This window comes from Gossypium hirsutum, chromosome D12 (genome assembly GCF_007990345.1).
Source record: "Gossypium hirsutum isolate 1008001.06 chromosome D12, Gossypium_hirsutum_v2.1, whole genome shotgun sequence".
NCBI lineage: Eukaryota > Viridiplantae > Streptophyta > Magnoliopsida > Malvales > Malvaceae > Gossypium > Gossypium hirsutum.
Genome location: NC_053448.1, coordinates 12,885,776 through 12,905,898, shown reverse-complemented (window position 1 = coordinate 12,905,898; position 20,123 = coordinate 12,885,776). Strand labels below are relative to the sequence as shown.

Sequence of the window (20,123 nt, the reverse complement as noted above, 5' to 3'; positions counted from 1 at the left end):
CAAATACCAATTTTTCTTTTTAAAGTTTCAAATCTAGTAGCTCCTAATGGCTTGGTCAGAATATCAACCAATTGAGTTTCTAAGCTAAAATGAACAAGACTGACTTCCTTCGATTGCTTAGCCTCTCGAACAAAATGAAATTTGATCTTGAAATGTTTAGTCTTACCATGAAAGATTGGATTTTTTGCTATGGCAACTGCTGATTGGTTATCAACCCTGATTTCAGTTGGTTGAGTTTGTTCTTCATTGAGATAATAGAAGAGCTTCCTAAGCCAAATGGCTTGATTAATAGATGCAACAGCTGAGATGTATTCTGCTTAGCTATAGATTGAGCAACAGTTTGTTACTTCTTTGAACTCCAGCTGAAAACACTTGAGCCTAAAGTGAAGAAGTAGCCTGATGTGCTCTTTATGTCATCAACTGAGCCAGCCCAATCACCGCCAGAATAACCAACAAGCTTTAGCTCCTCTGCTTTTTCAAACTTCACACCAGAATTAAAGGTTCCTTTGACATATCTTAAGACCCTTTTTACAGCTTTAAAATGTGCAACATTACAGCAGTGCATGAACCTTGAGAGAAGGCTAACTGCATACATGATGTCTTGCCTTGTTGCTGTCAAATAGAGTAAGCAGCAAACCAAACTTCTATAACCCTTCTCATCCACTCGATAATGCTCACTGGTGCTTGACAGTTTCTCTCCCAGTGCAACAGGAGTGCCAGCAGACTTGCACTTTGACATGCTATATTTGCTTAGAACTTTCAGTGCAAATGTTTGCTGGCTTATGAAAATACTGTAGTCTTCTAGATTTACTTCCATACCAAGAAAGTATGTCATCAAGCCAAGATCAGTCATTTTGAACACATCTTGCATCTGTTTCTTAAAATTCACAATCAGCTCTTACAACCAATGACTAACAAATCATCAACATACAGAGACACAATCAGTAAAGTCTCCTCTCTAGCCTTCTTGCCATAAAGAGTAGGCTCACTAATGCTTTTTGTGAACCCGAGCCTTGTCAAATAGGCATCTATCCAGTCATACCAGGCTCTTGGAGCTTGTTTTGGGCCATACAAGGCCTTCTTGATCTTGTAGACTTTATGTTCCTCACCAGGGATCTTGAAAACCTCAGGTTGTTCTATAAAGGTTTATTATTTGAAAAATCCATTTAGAAATGCTGATTTGACATCTAAATGATGTACCTTCCATTGTTTCTGAGCTGCCAAGGAAAACAACAGCCTTATGGTTTCCAACCTTGCAACAGGTGCAATGGTTTCAGAGAAATCAATCCCTTACTGCTGACTGTACCCTTTCACAACCAGCCTGGCCTTGTGCTTGTTCAATGACCCATCAGCATTATTCTTGGTCCTGAACACCCATTTGACACCAATAATCTTTCTATTTTTAGGCTTATCAACCAGCTCCCAAGTATCATTCTTGCGAATCATTTTTAATTCAGATTCCATAGCTTCTTGCCAGCAGCTCTCTTTTGCTACTTCATCATAACAGGAAGGCTCAACCATAGTCATAGCACACCTTTCATAAATGTTTGCTATTTTCCTGGTGCCTCTAACAGGTGTATCATCATAATCATCTTCAGCTTCAACTTCAATTTCAACTTGTTGCAGGTCAAGGTCATTCTGGTCCTCTTTAAGCAGGCTTGCATCAGTTCCATCCCATTTCCAAGAATTTGCTTCATTAAACTTGACATCCCTACTCACTATAATCTTCTTGGTTGATGGATCAAAAATCCTATATCCTTTCTTTACACTACTATAGCCAACAAACACTCAAGGCAAGGACCTCTTTTCCAGCTTAGTTCTCTTCTCTGCTGGTACCAGTGCATAGCACAAAAAACCAAACACTTTCAAGTGTGAGACAATTGGTTTCTGTCCAAACCAGGCTTCAAAGGGTGTTTTGCCCTTAACTGCATTAGTTGGCAGCCTATTCAGTAAGTAAGCAGATGTATTTACAACCTCAACCCAAAAATTGTTAGGCATTTTGGCCTCAAATAGAAGGCACCTAGCCATATCAAGGACTGTCCTATTTTTCCTCTCGCAAACACCATTTTTCTATGGTGTATAAATGGTGGTTAGTTGGTGTTGAATCCCAACTTCATCACATATCTTTTGGAACCTTTGAGACACATACTCAGTTCCATTATCAGACCTTAGGCATTTAAGCTTGCAACTGGCTTGATTCTCAGCCAATGCCTTAAATTTGCAAAAGAAATCAACAACATCTGATTTTTGTTTCAAGAAGCTTACCCAACAAAACTTGGTGTAGTCATCAATAAACAATACAAAATACCTGCTGCCATTTAAGGAGAAGGTCTTCATAGGTCCACAGATGTTTTTATGGACCAATTGGAGCCTCTGTTGGGCTCTCCATGCTTTATTGACAGGAAAAGACAGTCTGGTCTGTTTGCCAAGCTGACAGACCTCACACACATCCTTCTTGGGATCGATCTTGGACATGTCTTCAACCAAATTCATTTTTTGCAACAAGCTAAGTGAATTGTAATTCATATGCCCCAGCCTTCTATACCACAAGCTCGTTTCATCAGCCTGAGATGCATATGCCTTTGCTTGCAGTTGATTCACATCCACAATGAAAGTTCTATCTTGCATAGCTACCGTTGTTAACACTTGGTCAGTAGCATTTTTTATCACACAATTTTTTCCTTCAAAAAACAGAAAGTAGCCCTTCTCCAGTAGTTGACCAACACTTAGTAAATTTTGATCAATGTTAGGTACATAAAGAACCTCAGAAATGGTTTTATTACCTGACTTGGTGCCAATCATAGCCTTCCCTTTGCCTTTTGCCTTAAGGAGTTCACCATTCCCTATTCTGACTTTGGATTCAAAGGTGGTGTCTAGCTCCTTGAACATGTTTTTTCCGAAGCCATGTGGTGAGTACATCCACTGTCAATTAGCCAAATCTTGCTGACCTTGCTCGAGCTTGCAAAACAAGATGCTGTGAAGATATGCTCTATAATGGCCTAAATTCAAAGTTATCGGAACAGTGATTTCGTAACCACAAATCTGATTTAAAGAGAAATTTATTTTCATATTTTTGCATGAATATTGATATGTTAGGAAAATCGTATGAAAATATCGATAGAAAAATGTTACTGATTTAGTGGTTAGTTAGAAAAAGAAATTATTGAAGAAATTGGGTAAAAACAAGGTATCGAGACCTCGATCTCGTAAAACCGAGTCAAAAATATTTTTATAAACATTTGTGAAGTGTTAGTAATATGGTATTAAAATTTCATTAGAAAATTTCTATGTTTGGGTAGTTAATTAAGTGAAAAGGACTAAATTAAAAAGGGTGTAAAAGTTACTAGAAGGATTAAATAGCTCAATTGTTAAATGAGGAGGGACATAAATTGCAAATAAGCCCAAAAGGAGATATTTTGGGCGGCATAAGCTGAGAAAAATCAGGAGAATTGGTGAAATAAGGGTAAAATGGGAAAATAACAAATTTTACTAACATAAAAATAGGACCAAATTAGAATATCTAGAATTCTCTTCATATTTTCTTCATTATCATCTGCCAAAAACGTCCTAAGGGTTTATTCAAGCTAGTATTTCATAATTTTTGCACCAAAAAAATTCAAATACGAAGCTAGATCGAGGAAAAGAAAAAGTTCTGGATTAGTAGATTTTTGTATACGAACAAGTATCAAGGTAAGTTCATGTAACTTGAATTATATTCTTAAATGCTTGAAATATATTTTTCTTGATGTGAATATGATTTGGATGTTTATTATATGATAATTGATGAAGTATTGATATTCTTGATGAAAAGAGAAAATAAATCCCGGTTGAATGAAAGGAAAATTCGATGGATCTTTGAAAAGGAATTGACGATAAAAAGGATCTAGCCCGGACGGGTGATCCTATCCTGATATAGCCCTCCCGAAGAATATGTGGAAAATGGATTTAGCCCGAATGGGTAATCTGAATTAGGGTCTAAATTTAGCCTGGGTTGGTAATTCGGATCCAAGCTCATTAGAGTAATTGTCATTGTAGGGGATTTAGCTTGGACTGGTAATCCGGACAATACTTTATGAGTTTATATTACAGGGGATTTAGCCTGGACTGGTAATCCCACTGTAAGGATGAGGTTCGCGGGAGTGTGCTCTCTGAAATGGAAATGTGCACACATGAATATGAATTGACGGGATAAATATGGAAAAATAACAATGGAATAGAAATCATGGAATTGATGAGCTCATCAATCATGGTATATATATTATTGATACATGAAAATTATTGAACTAACTTGAATGTTGAGTTTGTGCATGTTAAGGGAATAATGCATTGAATGGATGTATGAATGTTTATTGCATTGTATTGAAAATATTAGGTAAGTATACTTCTTGTTACGTGAGCTTACTAAGCACAAAGTGCATACCCTGTTTCCTTTTCCCCTGTGTTGTAGTGTTAAGAGCTCGGAGGTTGGATTTGGTCAGAGACGCATCACACTATCAACCTCAAGATCTCAGTATATAAGGAAACTTCATTTTGGAAATCAATGGCATGTATAAGCTAGTAAAGTAAATGTTAATGTGAAATGAATGTATGGTTAGCCATTGGTATGGCTAACAAATTTTGGTTTTGGTATGTGATGAGGTTATCTTATGAATATGTTAAATCTATCTTGAAAATATGTTGAAATGAACTGGTTGTGTTGGATTGGTCTGGGTTTAAAATTGCGGGGAAGATTAGATATTTATAAAGGGGTTATATTGAGTTAAAAAAATTGGGATTTTGCGAAAAATTTCTTATGGTTTCGATTTAATCTCGGTTTAGTCCAGATGTATGTTTTGGGCTTCGGAGGTCTATCCAAGGGACGTCATGACATGTTTTGATAAATGAATAATATTTAACTCGTAATAACGAAAAATTTATTCGGTAAAATTTGGTAATGCCTCATACCCTATTTCAGCGATGAATACGAGTAGGGGGTATTACATTTTCTTCTTGTGCTTCAACATCCTCAGCAGCTTGAGTTTCATTCTGATACTGTGGTTGTGCTTTTGGCTTTTTTTTTTTGCACACTTTTTCTATGTGGCCAAGCTGTTTGCAGCCTCTGCACTGAATGTCTGGCCTGTACCAACATTATTTTTCAAGGTGAGTGGTCTTCTTGCAATAAGCACAAGGTGGAAACTTCTTATTGGCAGCTTCTTTCTTGCCTTTTTTCTTTCTTTTCTGTCCAAGACTTCTTAACTTTGAAATTCAAGCTTGAACTTGAGCTTTCTCTGCTCTTGGCTTGAAAAGCTCCCTCAAACTGCTCTTCCATTCTATTTGCTCTTCTTTTCTCTTGTGCATAGAGAGCATTTATCAGCTCTGTCAAAGGAATGGTGATAGGTCCCTTGAGTCCTCCAAAGAAGAAATTTTTTATTCATACTTCTCTGGTAAGGTTGTTATGACTTTCTTAACTACCCTTTGATCATTAAACTCATCCTCAAGCAGTCTTATGTTGTTGACTGTGGCCATAATCTGTTAGCATACTGCTTGATGGTTTCTGAATCTCTCATTCTTAGATTCTCAAAGCCCTTTCTTAAATTGATCAGTTGCTGCTGCCTGGTCTTGTTTGACCCCTGAAACTCCTCCTTGAGTTTATCCCAAGCCTGCTTTAGTGTGTCACAGGCCATTATCCTTGTGAAGATGACATCTAAGACTCCACTTTGAAGGCATGACATGGCCTTGTACTTCTTGGCATAGTCTTCATTATGCTGCCTGATTTGAGCTATGGTCGGATTAGCTCTCAAGGGTGGTGGCTCTGTGTCGTTCAGAACAACATTCTACAGGTCATGTGTCTGCAAATATGTTTTCATTTCCACAGCCCAAATGTTATAGTTTTCACCAGCAAAAACAGGTGGAGGAGGTGGTGAAAAACTCATCTTTACAGCAACCAAACCAACCAACAAAAAACAACTTATGCTTCTTTGTTTCAAACACGAGTCACTCAAAAACAATGCACAACCAAGGCCCTCAAAGACAATAGGCTCTTGATACCATTTGTTGGAGTTTTGCAACAAAAGAAAATAGAAAAGATTGAAGCAAAAATAGAATGAAGAACTCGGAAAAAAATAACTGAAAGCTTCAATAATTTTTCATTCAAATTTTGAAAATATTTGAGAGTTACAAAAGTAATTTGTTAGCTACCTAATAATTTAACTGCTCCCACTTAATACATGACCAAAGCTAGCCTAACTTGTACACAAAAGTAAGCTATCAACTATGACATCAATTCCAATCAAGAACATATCCTACTAACTTTGCAAACAAATTACAAGTGAACTAGCCAAAGTTACATAGGAACAAAATTATCAAAAACAAATTGTTGGATTCGGTTCAATTTCAATGCTGCACATCAAGTTGTCCTGTTGCATTGCAGGCCAAAGCTTAACACAATTGTTTTGGATGTAAATATTTAAGAATTGCTCCATAATTAGGTTGACATGGTTAAAATCCTGTTAATGTAATTTCGTTCCCTTATTTCTTATGTGTAATTTGATTTGGTACAAAAAAAAACATTACGTTTTTTTAAATATCAAATAAAAAAATATACAAAACTAGTTTGAGTATAAATCTAGTTATCAAAATATATGAAATTGTACAACATCGATAATTTCAACCATCAAATTTCATAAAAGTCAACACCTTCGTAGAAATTGACACTTATAATTAACTTTAAAGTCAATTGCTTTAAGTGTCCAAATTCACTTTATTATAAAATTGTATTATATAATATTATAATATTTATATTTAAATAATTATCACATAAATTTAGTGATGTCACTAAACTAACTAATAAATCAACTAAGGCAAGTGTAACTATCAATTAGTAGTATAGTTGTGGTGAGCACAAATATCGTTCCTTCAATGACTACAATTACTACGAATTATTGTCTTTCTATTATTTAACCTAATAATTCAAAAGGTTGATGAAAATTAAAATTAACTAACAAATCATACCTAGGTAATAATCCACCTAGACTTCATCTATAATTCTCAATCTAATTTATGCAATTTCTTTGATTCGTAGAAATCCCTAATTTATGCCAATATCTCTTTTGAGCAGAGCATAAAAGCAACTAACTCTAGGTTGATTAATTGAAATTTATTTTTAATTAAAACCCCTATTATTGTATTAATTCACTCTATGGATCCCCCTATTAGATTTGACTCTAATCCGGTAAATTTATGTCGTCCTATTTCTAGGATTGCATGCAACTCCATTCAATTATGCAAGATTTAATCACATAAAGGGTCTATTCAACCTCAAACTTATGCACAACAAACATAGATTAATACCCTAGAATTATCAACCCAAGAACAATTAAGCATTCATAATTGAAAACAAAGAACTAAGGTTTTATTGTATAAAATTATAAATCAAACAATAGAATCCATCCTAGGGTTCATCTCCACTAGGTATTAAGAAAATTAGTCCATACTTGTAAGAAGAAACACAAAAATACAATATAACCACTAAAATAAAAGAAACTCATGATAGCTCCCTTGGAAATCAACTTGGACTCTTGAATCTTGATGGAGAACTGCTTGGAAATCGACTTCAATGGTGTTCTTCGAGTAATTTTTGTGTTATTCCATGACAACTGTTGTCTATTTTCTTTTTCTTTTTTTATCATTTATACCTTCCTAAAGTGCCAAAATGTCACACCCGAAATTGTTAAGTACTGTGTTGTTGAGAGAATTTACGGATTTAATTGAAAGGTTGTCTAAATTGGTGGGTTCTTTTTGTAATTAAGGGTAATTAGCGGATTGATTTTGGAAAAGCTTGGGTTTCAACCACAGTCCCGTTAATATAGAATTAAGTATATAATAGTGGGAGACATAATGATTAAGGTATTTCTAGGTGGCTACGTATTGGTTTTGGTGATAGGGGTTGGAAGGACTATATATATGAGAAGCATTCTTCTTCGATAACAATTTTTTATTCATTTCTCTGGTTTGCCATGAAAGAGAGAAAGATTGAGGAATGTTCGTTCATTAAGGGGAGAGACTAAGGATTAGGTCATAGAATTGGAAATCTTTTATGCTGGTAAGTTTTCTAATCTCTCAGCATTAACAAATTCATGAAAAAGAAGGTAGTTAAGGATTTTAGTAAATTATTGGTTCTATACTATTTTGGGGTAAATGGGCGGATAAACATTCAAATGGCTTCTGCATGCAAATAAATTATGTTTTTTTTGTGAAAATGAATGGTCTCAGTTGGATTCTGATATAGTTGTTGTGTTGTATTGATCAAGGAGGCTCACGTAGCAAAGGAAAAAAGTTTAGAAGATGGAATGGGCGACGACTCTTAGGTGAGTTCTCAGACTCAAATCTTAAATGGATGATTTTTTTTGTCATTAAAATACTACATATTTAGTGTTACCAATGGTGAATCAATTTGGCAAAATGTTGATGTATTGTGTGTGCATTGGGTATTGTGTATAAATATTGTTTGGATGAATATGACCATGATTAAAAAGATGTGTGTTTTGGCATGATGTATGTTGTTTAACAAGATGTAGTTGTATGGTTGTAAGCTAACTATGTTGAGTGTACGATTCGTTTGGTGTAATGCGTTATTGTGTATTAACGTGGTATGATTGTCGGATGATAAGCATATTTATGATATGTCAATGGTATTGTCGTGTTATTTGTCATATGATTCATAACCTTATTGGTGGAACATGTGTATGATATGCATTCCATTTATGTATGTTGTTTTAAGGAGGTTTGGATGGTCATACATAAGATTTACATATGCTGTTACAGCCCGTTTTCAGTGAAATTGGAACAGTAGTTTCAGGACCACAAATCCGAGTCTGAAAGAAAATTTATTTTTATATTAATTCATGGTCTGCATTATGATAGACATGTCATATGAAAATTTAGTAAAGAAATTTTTAGTGATTACATGTCTAATTAGATGTAGAGGACCAAATTGCATAAAATGAAAAAGTTGAGTTCTAGTAGCTATAGGTATCAAATAGTTATGAAATTCAAAATTTGAGTTCCTTATATGGCAAATAGACCATTAAGAGGAGTTAGTAGATAAGTATGATGATTCATCATAGGAAATTTAAGAAAAGAAAAGGACTAAATTGGAAAGAGAAATAATAAAAGATCATAAAAAATCTAATATTATCATTTATCATCATCTTTCCCAAATAAAACATGAAAACCCTAGCCATGGAGAAATTAAGAAAGACAAACTTATATGGCCTAATTAAGTGAGAATTCTTGTCCCGTTTTTAGTGATTTTTATATTTTCGAGATCGTAATAGCTTAATTTAGCTATCTTGGGGATTAATTTGCAAATTTATCAAAGTATTAGGGTTTTCCATGGATGAATATAGTTGAATTATGAATTTTTATGATAGAAAATGAAAGGTTGTTGATAGATAAACAATTTTTATAAAGTGAATTTTGATGAAATTATGATTTAGGGACTAAATTGAAAAGATGTAAAATTCATGGAAAATTTCTAATTTTATGAAATACATGGGCTGCTAATGTTATATGTAAAAATTAGTTAGGATTGGAATAGGGATTAACTTGCATGAATTTTATTTTCCGAGCCTAGGGATGAAATTATAATTAATCAAAAGCATAGGGGCAAAATGGTAATTTTTCCTAAGATATGAATTGGATTGAATTGAATATGAATTTTATTAAATTGAACTAAATTTAATCGTATAGATCCGGAAAGACCAAATACGGAGTTAGATTGTGGAAAAGAAAAAGTGTCGGATTAGTAGATTTTGCGTACACGAACAATTATCGAGGTAAGTTCGTGTAACTAAATTGTATATTTATATGTTTTAAATTGAATTTTGTGTAGTTTAAATGTATAAGTGCCATGTATACGAAAGTATTCACATATCTGGCGATAATCGATAAAAATTAAGTCCTGTTTGAAAAAATGAAATTCGATGGATACATGGTTCCCGAATTGGTTGTGGTCCTGCATGTGTTGCAGACATACCACAGATCAAAATAGCGTCCCGTTATTAGCTCTCATGAGCATCTCGATATTTGGCTCTCACGAGCTTTCCGTTATATGGTTCTTGCGAGCTTTCCGTTAATAGCTCTTCGGAGCATCCCGATTAGTTGTGATCTTGCAAGTGTTGTGGACACACCACAGCTTTTATGAGCATCCCGATACATGGCTCTCTGGAGCTTCCTGATTAAAGGCTCTTTCATGATCTTTCCGATTAATAGTCTTCTAAAGCTTCTAGATATTGGCTCGCTTACATTTCTCGATTACGGCTTTAATGAGCTTCCCGTTATATCGCTCGAAAGAGCTTCCCATTTATGTGCTCGTATGAGCATTCTCGAATATGAATTGACGGTATACAGATTTTATACACCTAGTGTGTACTACTTGTGTATCCATCGATATTTTAAATGATTTAACGGGTAAGGTTCTGACATGGAATAATATGAATCTGAGATGAATTGTTACGAGTATATACTTGAAATACAGGGATATGATTTGTACATATTTTATGAATACTTGATGTGAAAAGTATAAGTATAAGGAAATTGATTATTGATGAGCTCATATATGTTTCTTGATATTCATGTGAATTACATGACTAGCATGCTTGATGAGGATATGTGTTTAGGCAATTTGCCAAATTGCATTGGATTATTTTATATGCTTACCTAAATGTAAATGAATGGTAAGTTATTTTCCTGTTATACGAACTTACTAAGCTTTAAAGCTTACTCTATTTACTTTCCCTGCTTTATAGTAACTCAAAGGCTCGTTAAGGTTGGAAACTGGTCAGAGACACATCACACTATCCATCGGCCTATTTCGGTACATATAGAAAACTAATTCTTGGTTATAATGGCATGTATATGGTAAATTGGCCAATATTGGCTTAATAGCATTTTGTTGTAAATAGCCATTGGAATGACTTATGTTGGACATATTTTGATGATTATATAATAGGCTATATCTTGTTTGATATGTGTTTGAAATAGATGAATAATGAAAATCATATAGGCATATTGTGATTGACTTTGTTGGAATAATGGTAAAAATATGCCTATATGTACGTATGGTTAATTTTGATAAGTTTGGATAGTTAAACATATGTATAAATATGTCATGCATAAGACTTAGTTTAGCTTGATTTGAATGTTTGTATTGCTTTGTGAATGTGTTTAAGTGATTATATAGGTGAAAGACAAATTGGGTGAGAAATATGGCCTTGGAAATGACCTATTTTCATCCACGCGAGTAGAAACACAGGCGTGTATCTCGGCCGTGTGTGACACACAGCCTCACGAACGGGTGTGTGGCTTGGCCGTGTGTCCCCTGCATCTTAAAAATTTCAAAATAGAATGCTCAAAATTGATCACACGGGCATGTAGCTTGGCCGTGTGACCCTTGCGCCTATTTAATGCAAGTTATTATATTCACACGGCCTAACACACGGGGGTGTGACTTGGCTGTGTGACCTTAGTTAGAGTGTTACACGGGTAAGGACACAAGCATGTACACGACCCTGTGCCCTATTCCGAATGCCCACATGGCCTGAGACACAAGCGTGTATCCCCTGCACGTTGGAAAAATTTTGAAATTTTGCGAAAAATTCTTTGAGTACCTGGTTTAGTCTGGCCGTACAACAACCTCCACCCCCTCCTATTTCTCAGCTAGTTCCTGATATAGCTCAAGGTACAGAACTTATTAGAACCGGTAAGCCTCCTGTAGATAAAATCTGTAAATATGAGGTAGAAGAATTTCAAGCTACAGCCGAAGATGATCCTGAAAGAGCTGAGTTCTGGTTAGAAAATACTATTAGGGTTTTGGATGAATTATCTTATACACTGGCCAAATGTATGAATGTGTTGTATCTCTGTTAAAAGATTCGGCTTACCAATGATGGAATACAATAATTTCAGTTGTACTGAAAGAGAGGGTTACATGGAAATTTTTCCAAACCGAGTTCAAAAAGAAATATATCAGTCAGAGATTTCTTGATCAAAAATAGAAAGAATTTCTGGAGCTTAAACAGGGTCGTATCGCTACATCTGAGTATGAACGGGAATTTGTTCGATTGAGTAAGTATGCCAGAGAATGTATCCCGACTAAAATCACAATGTGTAAGCGGTTTGAAGAGGGTCTGAATGAAGATATAAAATTGCTAGTTGGGATTCTTGAAATAAAAGAATTTGTTGTACTTGTTGACCAGGCATATAAAGCTGAAGAGCTCAGTAAAGAGAAAAGACAGGCTGAGATGGAAGCCAGAACTTCAAGTAAAAGATTTACGAAAAATTTATATCAGTCGGTCTCAAAGAAATCAAAGAAAAATTTTGACCGTTTTACCACATCTGCGGGTACTCTGGAGAGATAGAAGTATTCCACATTCCAGTCCAAGATCTCAGGCTACGTTTGTAGCAAGTGCAGGCAGTGTTAGAAATACCAAACCCAGATACAAGCATTGTAATAAATTGCATTTTAGAGAGTGTTGCATGAAAAGCGGAGCTTGCTTTAGATGTGGTTCTTATGACCACTGTCTGAGAGACTGCCCGGAAAAGCTCAAAAAAGATACTGTTTAAAATTTAAGGCTGAGCAATCCCGCCACGAGAGGTAGACCACCTCGTGATCCTGATAATGTGAGTTGTAGCCAGGGTACAAAACAAGATTCAACTGTCAGATCTGAAGCATGAGCACCAGTCAGAACATAAGTTATTCGTGCACGTGAGGATGCTTCGAGACCCGATGTTATTACTGGTACTTTTTCTCTTCTTGATACTGATATAACTCCTTTAATTGATCCTGGCTCGACACATTCATATATTTGTATAAATTTGGCATTTAATAAAAATTTGTCTATCGAGTCCACTGAATTTGTGATTAAAGTATCGAACCCCCTGGGCCAGTATGTAATGGTGGATAAAATTTGTAAGAATTATTCGTTAATGATACGGGGTTTTTGTTTTTCGGCTGATTTGATGTTATTACCATTTGATGAATTCAATGTAATTCTGGGTATGGATTGGTTGACTCAACATGATGCCGTGGTAAATTGTAAACAAAAGCATATTATGTGGAAATGCCAAAATGGTGAAATGATCTGTATTGAATCTGATAAAATGAACGAATTGTTTAATGTGATATTAGCCATGTCAGCACAGAAATATGTCAGAAAGTGTTATGATGATTATCTTGCTTATGTGTTGGATGCTAAATTGTCTGAATCGAAGATTAAATCAGTGTCGGTTGTCTGTGAGTATCATGATGTATTTCCGAAAGAGTTACCTAGATTACCATCGGTTAGAAAAGTGCAATTTTATATAAATCTTGTTCTGGGAACAACAACGATATCTATAACACCCTACAGAATGGCTCCTATAGAATTAAAATAGTTGAAAGCACAGTTGAAAGAGTTAACTGATAGAGGTTTTGCTCGACCTAGTTTTTAACCCTAGGGTGCACCGGTTTTGTTTGTTAAGAAAAGGATGGGTATTTGAGATTGTGTATTGATTACAGATAGCTCAATAAAGTTACCATCAAGAACAAGTATCCACTACCTCGTATTGATAACTTGTTTGATCAGTTGAAAGGTGCTACAGTATTCTCGAAGATAGATCTTTGTTCTGATTACTATCAGTTACGAGTTAAAGATTCAGATATACAGAAAATAACCTTCAGAACTAGGTACAGACATTATGAATTCCTTGTGATGCCGTTTGGCTTAACAAATGCACCTGCGGTATTTATGGATTTAATGAATAAAATTTTCAGACCGTATTTTGATAGATTTGTGGTGGTATTTATTGATGATATTCTGGTATATTCCCGAGATGAAAATGAACATAATGATCATTTGAGAATTGCTCTACAAACTCTGCGTGAGAAACAACTGTATGCTAAATTTAGCAAATGTGAATTTTGGCTTCTGGAAGTTGGTTTTCTTGGACATATTGTATTTACTGAGGGCATTAGAGTGGATCCAAATAAAATTTTAGCAATTGTTAATTGGAAACCACCGAAAAATGTATTAGAAGTTAGAATTTTTCTAGGATTAGTCAGTTACTATCGGAGATTTGTAAAAGGATTTTTGATGATAGCTTCTCCAATGACACGGTTATTATAGAAAGATGTGAAATTTGAATGGGCCGAAAAATGTCAGCAAAGTTTTGACCGGTTAAAATTCCTGTTAATTGAAGCACCAGTTTTAATCTAGCCTGAATCAGATAAGGAATTTGTGATTTACAATGACGCATCATTGAATGGTTTAGGTTGTATTTTGATGCAAGATGGTAAAGTAATAGCCTATGCATCTAAACAGCTTAAACCACATGAAAAGAATTACCCAATACATGATTTAGAATTGGCAGGTATTGTTTTTGCGCTGAAAATTTGGCGACATTATTTGTTCGGTGAAAAGTGTCACATATTCACCGATCATAAAAGCTTAAAGTATTTGATGTCACAGAAAGATTTGAATTTGAGACAACGTAAGTGGCTTGAACTGCTGAAAGATTATGACTTGGTAATTGATTATCATCCGGGAAAAGCAAATGTAGTTGTTAATGCTTTAAGTAGAAAATATTTATTTGCTTTACGAGCAATGAATACCCGATTATCACTATTTGATGATGGTTCCATCCTAGATGAGTTAAAAGCTAAACCGATATTTCTACAGCAGATTTGCGATGCCCGAAAAAGTGATAAAGAGTTGCAAGCTAAACGGGTACAATGTCAATTGACTTCTGATTCAGAATTTTAAATAGGACCCGATGACTATCTGTTATTCAGAAGCAAAGTATGTGTACCGAAGAATTCAGAACCTATACAGAAGATTTTGCATGAAGCTCATAACGATACTATGTCTGTTCATCCAAGTAGTAATAAAATGTATAATGATTTGAAAAAGATGTATTGGTGGTCGGGAATGAAACACGACATTTCTGAATTTGTATCTAGATGTTTGATATGTCAACAAGTTAAAGTTGAACATTAGGTACCTTCGAGATTACTACAGCCAGTCACGATACCAGAATGGAAATGGGAAAGAGTTACTATAGACTTTGTATCGGGGTTACCCCGATCACTGAAACAGAAAGATGCCATTTGGGTAATCGTTAATTGCTTGACAAAGTCTGCACATTTTATTCCGGTACGTGTGGATTTCTCACTTGACAGATTGACTGAATTATATGTTTTTGAGATTGTCAAGCTACATGGAGTGCCAGTCTCCATTATTTCAGACAAAGATCCACGGTTCACATCCCGATTCTGGAACAAGTTAGAAGAAGCTTTAGGTACGCAATTACATTTCAGTACCGAATTTCATCCTCAGACCGACGGTCAATCTAAACGTGTGATTTAGATTCTTGAAAATATGCTCTGGTGTTGTGTATTAGAGTTCGAAGGTAATTGGGTGAAATATCTGCCGTTAGTCGAATTCGCATATAATAAAAATTTTCAGTCAAGTATTAAAATGACACCATATAAAGCTCTGTATGGTCATAAATGTAGAACTCCGTTGTATTAGACTAAGCTCAATGAGAAAAAGATACATGGATTTGATCTGATTCGTAAAACCGAGGAGAAAGTGAAAGTGATCTGAGATAGTTTAAAAGTAGCTTCTGATCGTCAGAAATCCTATACGGATCTTAAACAGAAAGAAATAGAATTTCAAGTTGGCGACAATGTATTCTTGAAAGTTTCTCCTTGGAAGAAAGTTCTTCGGTTTGGTCGTAAAGGAAACCTAAGTCCACGATTTATCAGGCCATATGAGATTATTGAAAGAATTGGACCTGTTGCGTACCGATTAGCTTTGCCGCCAAAACTTGATAGAATTCACAATGTTTTTCATGTATCTATGTTACGACGATATTGATCAAACCCTTCACATGTTATCTCTCCAACAAAGGTTGAGATTCAACCTGATATGACTTACAGTGAGGAACCGATCAAAATTTTGGCACGTGTGACGAAAGAATTAAGAAATAAAAAGGTAGCTTTAGTAAAAGTTCTTTGGCAATGATACGGTAGTGAAGAAGCTACTTGGGAACCTGAGGAAACAATGAGAAAGCAATATCCGAACCTCTTTACAGGTAAGAGTTTTGAGGATGAAAATTGTTTAAGGGCGGAGAGTTGTAACAGCCCGTTTTCAGTGAAATTGGAACAGTGGTTTTGGGACCACAAATCCGAGTCCGAAAGAAAATTTATTTTTATATTAATTCATGGTCTGCATTATGATATAAATGTCATATGAAAATTTTGTAAAGATATTTTTACTGATTACATGTCTAATTAGATGGAGAGCACCAAATTGCATAAAATGCAAAAGTTGAGTTCTAGTAGCTATAGGTATCAAATAGCTATGGAATTCAAAATTTGAGTTCCTTATATGACAAATAGACCATTAAGAGGAGTTAGTAGATAAGTATGATGATTCATCATAGGAAATTTAAGAAAAGAAAATGACTAAATTGGAAAGAGAAATGATAAAATATGATAAAAAATCTAATATCATCATTTATCATCATCTTTCCCAAATAAAACATGGAAACCCTAGCCATGGAGAATTGAAGAAAGACAAACTTATTTGGCCTAATTAGGTGAGTATTCTTGTCCCATTTTTAGTAATTTTTATATTTTCGAGATCGTAATAGCTTAATTTATCTATCTCGGGAATTAATTTGCAAAGTTATCAAAGTACTAGGTTTTCCCATGGATGAATATAGTTGAATTATGGAGTTTTATGATAGAAAATGAAAGGTTGTTGATAGATAAACAACTTTTGTAAAATGAATTTTGATGAAATTATGATTTAGGGACTAAATTGAAAAGATGTAAAATTTATGGAAAAATTCTAAATTTTATGAAATACATGGGCTGCTGATGTTATATGTAAAAATCATCTAGGCTTGGAATAGGCATTAAATTGCATGAATTTCATTTTCCGAGCCTAGGGATGAAATTGTAATTAATCAAAAGTATGGGGCAAAATGGTAATTTTGCCTAAGATGTGCATTGGATTGAATTGAATATGAATTGTATTAAATTGAGCTAAATTTACTCGTATAGATCCGGATAGAACAAATACAAAGTTAGATAATGGAAAAGAAAAAATGTCGGATTAGTAGATTTTGCGTACACGAACAATTGTCGAGGTAAGTTCGTATAACTAAATTGTATATTTATATGTTTTAAATTGAACGTTGTGTAGTTGAAATATATAAGTGTCATGTATATGAAAATATTCACATATCCAACGAAGATTGATAAGAATTAAGTTACGTTTGAACAAATAAAATTCGATGAATACAGGGTTCCTGAATTGGTTGTGGTCCTGCATGTGTTGCGGACACACCACAGCTCGAAAGAGCATCTCGTTATTAGCTCTCATGAGCATCTCGATATTTGGCTCTTACGAGTTTCCTGTTATATGGTTCTTGCGAGCTTCCCGTTAATAGCTCTTCGGAGCATCCCGATTGGTTGTGATCCTGCACGTGTTGTGGACACACCACAGCTCTTATGACCATCCCGATACAAGGCTCTCTAGAGCTTCTCGATGAAAGGCTCTTTCATGAGCTTTCTAATTAATGGCTCTCTGGAGCTTTCTGATATTGGCTCGCTTGAACTTCCCGATTAAGGCTCTGATGAGCATCCCGCTACATGACTCACATTAGCTTCCCGTTACATAGCTTGAAAGAGTTTCCTGTTTATGTGCTCGTATGAGCATTCTCGAATATGAATTGACAGAATACAGATTTTGTACACCTAGTGTATACTACTCGTGTGTATCCATCGATATTTTATGTAACACCCTTTAACCCTAAACCGTCACCGGAACAGGGTTACGAAGCATTACCGGACATATCAAACAATTTACAAATAATTTTTAAATAAATAACCAACATATTAAAATAAATCATAAATTCATATAAATTCGAATAATTGATTACATTCATTTTTTTTTTATAAAAATTTCGGCAGCATTTCTGCTTATTTTTACATATAACCCCCTGCAAAAATTTCAAACATAACCAACCCAATTCCAGTATTTCAACCAAAACATTTATATACTTAAATCTTACTTGACATATTGACATAATAACTTAATTAATAAAAGTCCTATTATCATTTCTAATTAACACATAAAACTAATCAAGCCATTTCAATTTCATACCAATGCCATAAAGGACTTCTACCATTTTACTAACATAATCATCAAAACACATAATATCTTACTTTACAACAAAACTATATAACATACCAAAATAACTATTATAATTCTTATGTACATGCCACTTTCAAATAAGGAAGAAGACATCACCAAAATCTCTATGTCGGAGTCGGGATTGTCCTGGATGCTGAACCGAGACTCTGACCCCTTTTCAACCTGCGCACGGAAACAACCGTACGCTGGGTATTTTATAATCAGTGGTATTACCATAATTCAAATTATAATAGCAATAAAGAATTACAATTACCAAGCATGTAACTATTCAATTTCTTAAATAACAATTAATTCATAAACTTTTATTATTTAACAATAACAATACAATTTTAGCTATTCTTCAATCTCAATCACATATCACATGTAGCAATTTCAATCACTACATAAACATTAAATTCATGCCTTTCATTTTCAATATGAATTTCAATCCGCAATTTTAAAATTTTCTCATATTCAATTATTCACCCTATTAACAATCTGGACTTTGACGGATACACGGATTCCAACCTAAACACACCAGTACGGCACATTGTGCCTAAAATGGTACATAGTACCTGATCAGTATACGACACATAAGTGCCTGCAACGACACACGAAGTGCCTGAAACGACACATAAAGTGCCTGAGATATGACACATAAAGTGCCTAATACGACACATAAAGTGCCTGAGATACGACACATAAAGTGCCTGATCGACAAAGCCGATAAATCCCGTACTCTTCCAAATCCTATGGCATGCCAACTATATCCGACTCAGTCCGACTAATTAATAGGGTATTTCAATTTCACAATCAAATTTTCAAGAATTCATTTCAATTCTATTCATATATCCACTATTCAATTGAATTTCTTTCAACTTAATAATAATACTAATTTTATATTTCACTTACCTTATTATTTGCTTACCATACACATAATTTAAATTTAACGTTAAAATAATAAATAATTTGAATTTTAGTAATACAAACCCGAATTTTGCTCGATTATTCCTCAATAACCTTCTCATTTCCTTTGTGTGCCGATGCCTCGAGTTCCTTGTTAGCTACGAAAATAATAATAATTTACACCATTAATTACAACATAAATTAATAATAATAGAATTTCTATCTAATTTATACTTTGATTCCAATTTAATCCTAACTAAATTTATCTACTTTTCTAATTTAATTCACACTCTATTTCTATTCAAATTTCTTCTAAACTCAATTTTATCTACTAATTTTTCAGCATTTTTCACTAATTTCGAATTTTCCTCAATTTAATCCCTAAAATTCAAAACTTGTAGCTTACTTCACAATTTAATCCTTTTATCAACTCTAACTAGAAACTCTATCAAATAAACCCTCAATTCCATCATTTATTCAACATAAACCCTACTCAAAAATCTATTAACTTTCAAATTTTCAACTTAAATCCAAGAGTATTTCACTCTAGGATTCCAAAAACATCAAGTTTATGAGAAAATGACTTGATTTTACTTACTTATTAAACTTTAAGCTTCAAATCCCTAGTTTTCCCTTTTATTTTTCTTTCCCCTTTCCTTCATTTCTTTTTCGTCTGTTCTCTATTTCTTTTTAGCTATTCTGTTTCTATTTCTTCTTTTGTTTCTTTTATTCTTTTATTTTATTCCCTTTTATGAATTAGTTAATAATAATATATTATAATAATCATATAATAATATTTTTTTCACAAATATATTTTACTTAAATTATAAGAAAATGTTTTATTTTATTACAAGTGTACCTATATAATTATTACTATTACACTTGTCTTTAATATTTACCATACATTTGTCATCTATTTAATATAATATAATATATATAAATCATAAAAATCTAGGATTTTTACCACTTATACTGCCCATTTCTTGTTAATGG

The 20,123-nt window shown here is 34.1% G+C and overlaps 1 protein-coding gene across 1 annotated transcript; it reads right to left on the bottom strand.

The window, feature by feature from the left end:
• Positions 1-343: 343 nt before the first annotated feature.
• Positions 344-853, bottom strand: LOC107941772 (uncharacterized mitochondrial protein AtMg00810-like). The gene has a single exon (XM_016875382.1). It carries the CDS (start codon positions 851-853, stop codon positions 344-346), a length of 510 nt encoding a protein of 169 aa, XP_016730871.1.
• Between the last annotated feature and the right edge of the window lie 19,270 nt (positions 854-20,123).

Excerpts from the sequence above, each read along its gene's own strand:
- LOC107941772 (XM_016875382.1), bottom strand. The coding sequence starts at position 853 with ATGACTGATCTTGGCTTGATGACATACTTTCTTGGTATGGAAGTAAAT.